The 1492-nt window shown below is 39.0% G+C and overlaps 1 protein-coding gene across 1 annotated transcript; it reads right to left on the bottom strand.

Moving 5' to 3' along the window:
- Positions 1–690: 690 nt before the first annotated feature.
- Positions 691–1364, bottom strand: LOC121965695 (homeobox protein vex1-like; the record flags this gene model as incomplete). The annotated part of the gene is made up of 1 exon (XM_042515822.1): positions 691–1364. A coding segment is annotated over one exon (375 nt), but the record flags the coding sequence as incomplete, so codon positions are not given.
- Positions 1365–1492: the final 128 nt, after the last annotated feature.

Genomic DNA, 1492 nt, shown 5'->3' with positions numbered 1-1492 from the left:
TATTTATGTATTAAAAATGATGCTACAGAAAAAAACATTAACATTATATTATGATATAACAAAACATTACACACACACACACACACACACACACACACACACACACACACACTTGCTCATTGCCTTATTCTTTTCATGTTTCTGAAAGAAACAAAACCAGTTTGCTCAGGTTTTACTGTAATATATTGTGAATTTGAGGGATGAGACTTTGTAGTTTTAGTTTTGAGCTTTATTCAGCTTTATTTATTTAAAATATTGTTTATTATTCACAAAATTGCTCAGTGTGAGTGTCATAACTATATATAGCATTTTCATTTATGCATTTTCTTTTTTTTTCATTTTATTTACTGACTGCTGGAAATTTAGCAAACCATAAAATAAGTCAGTATATACATAAATAAATAAAAGTCTCTGTAATATTTCTTTACATTATTTTCATTTTATTTTGTTTTTTATTTCATTGAGTTTTTTTATTGTTGAATAACACTGATGCATATTTTCTATTAATATAGTACAGTTACAAGTAAGTAATTAAGTTTCTCTGGAATGTAGCAAAAAAATGGAAATACTCAGGTAAAGTACAAGTACCTTAACATGTACCTGAGGACAGCACTGAAGTAAATGTATGTAGTTACGTCCCACCACTGGAAAAAAACAGGATTCACTGTCGACACATAAAAACAAATCTGATCAAGTTTTAATACTGATTTTATTTTAACGATGGGATTTCACAGTGACATAACAAACATAAATCAAATAAAACACTTCATAGATTCAACTTTAAATATTTCCAAACTATACATCCATAAAAGCAGATTCACACACACAAATCTCAGTATTGCACACCACCCTGTTGGATTCACAGCAGCGACTCTCAGATTTTTGGCAGCTTTCATCCTTTTAGGATAAGAAAAATAATAAATCAATACAATCTCATTTTGTCTGACAAAATATCACAGTTCAGAGTACAGTAATACACATGCTGAGCGTCAGTAGTACTGAGGGTAGGTCTGGTAGGACGCCACGAGCGGAGCGGCGGCGGAGGGCAGCACGACTCCTGGGAGGCTGCCGTACTGGTAGAGGGAGTCCAGGGGCAGCGAGGGGACGCTGGGCAGAGCCGAGCTGTACTGCAGGCTGTGAGGATGGATGTAGGAGGCGGCCGGGGCGTCCTGAGCCGCCGCCGCCGCCGCCGCCGCCGCCGCCGCCGCCGCTGAGTGGTATCTGGGGTAGGGTCCCGGTCTGTAGGCCTGCAGCTCGGGGTAATGCATGAACTGAGAGGCCACGTTTGCTTGGCAGGCGTGAGCCAGGGCGTCCTGCACCGTCCTCTTCAGCTTCATCCGTCTGTTCTGGAACCAGTTTCTGATCTGAGGAGAAAAAAAGGAGAAAAAGTCTCATGAGACAAAGTTTTAAAAAATGCAGAATATAAAAGTTTTTTCTCTGCAAATTAAAATCAGGGCTGAAGACAGTTTGTTTAAAACGCAATACTGAGGCC

Source organism: Plectropomus leopardus, unplaced genomic scaffold (genome assembly GCF_008729295.1).
Source record: "Plectropomus leopardus isolate mb unplaced genomic scaffold, YSFRI_Pleo_2.0 unplaced_scaffold21229, whole genome shotgun sequence".
Lineage (NCBI taxonomy): Eukaryota > Metazoa > Chordata > Actinopteri > Perciformes > Serranidae > Plectropomus > Plectropomus leopardus.
This window is presented reverse-complemented; position numbering and strand designations above follow the sequence as displayed.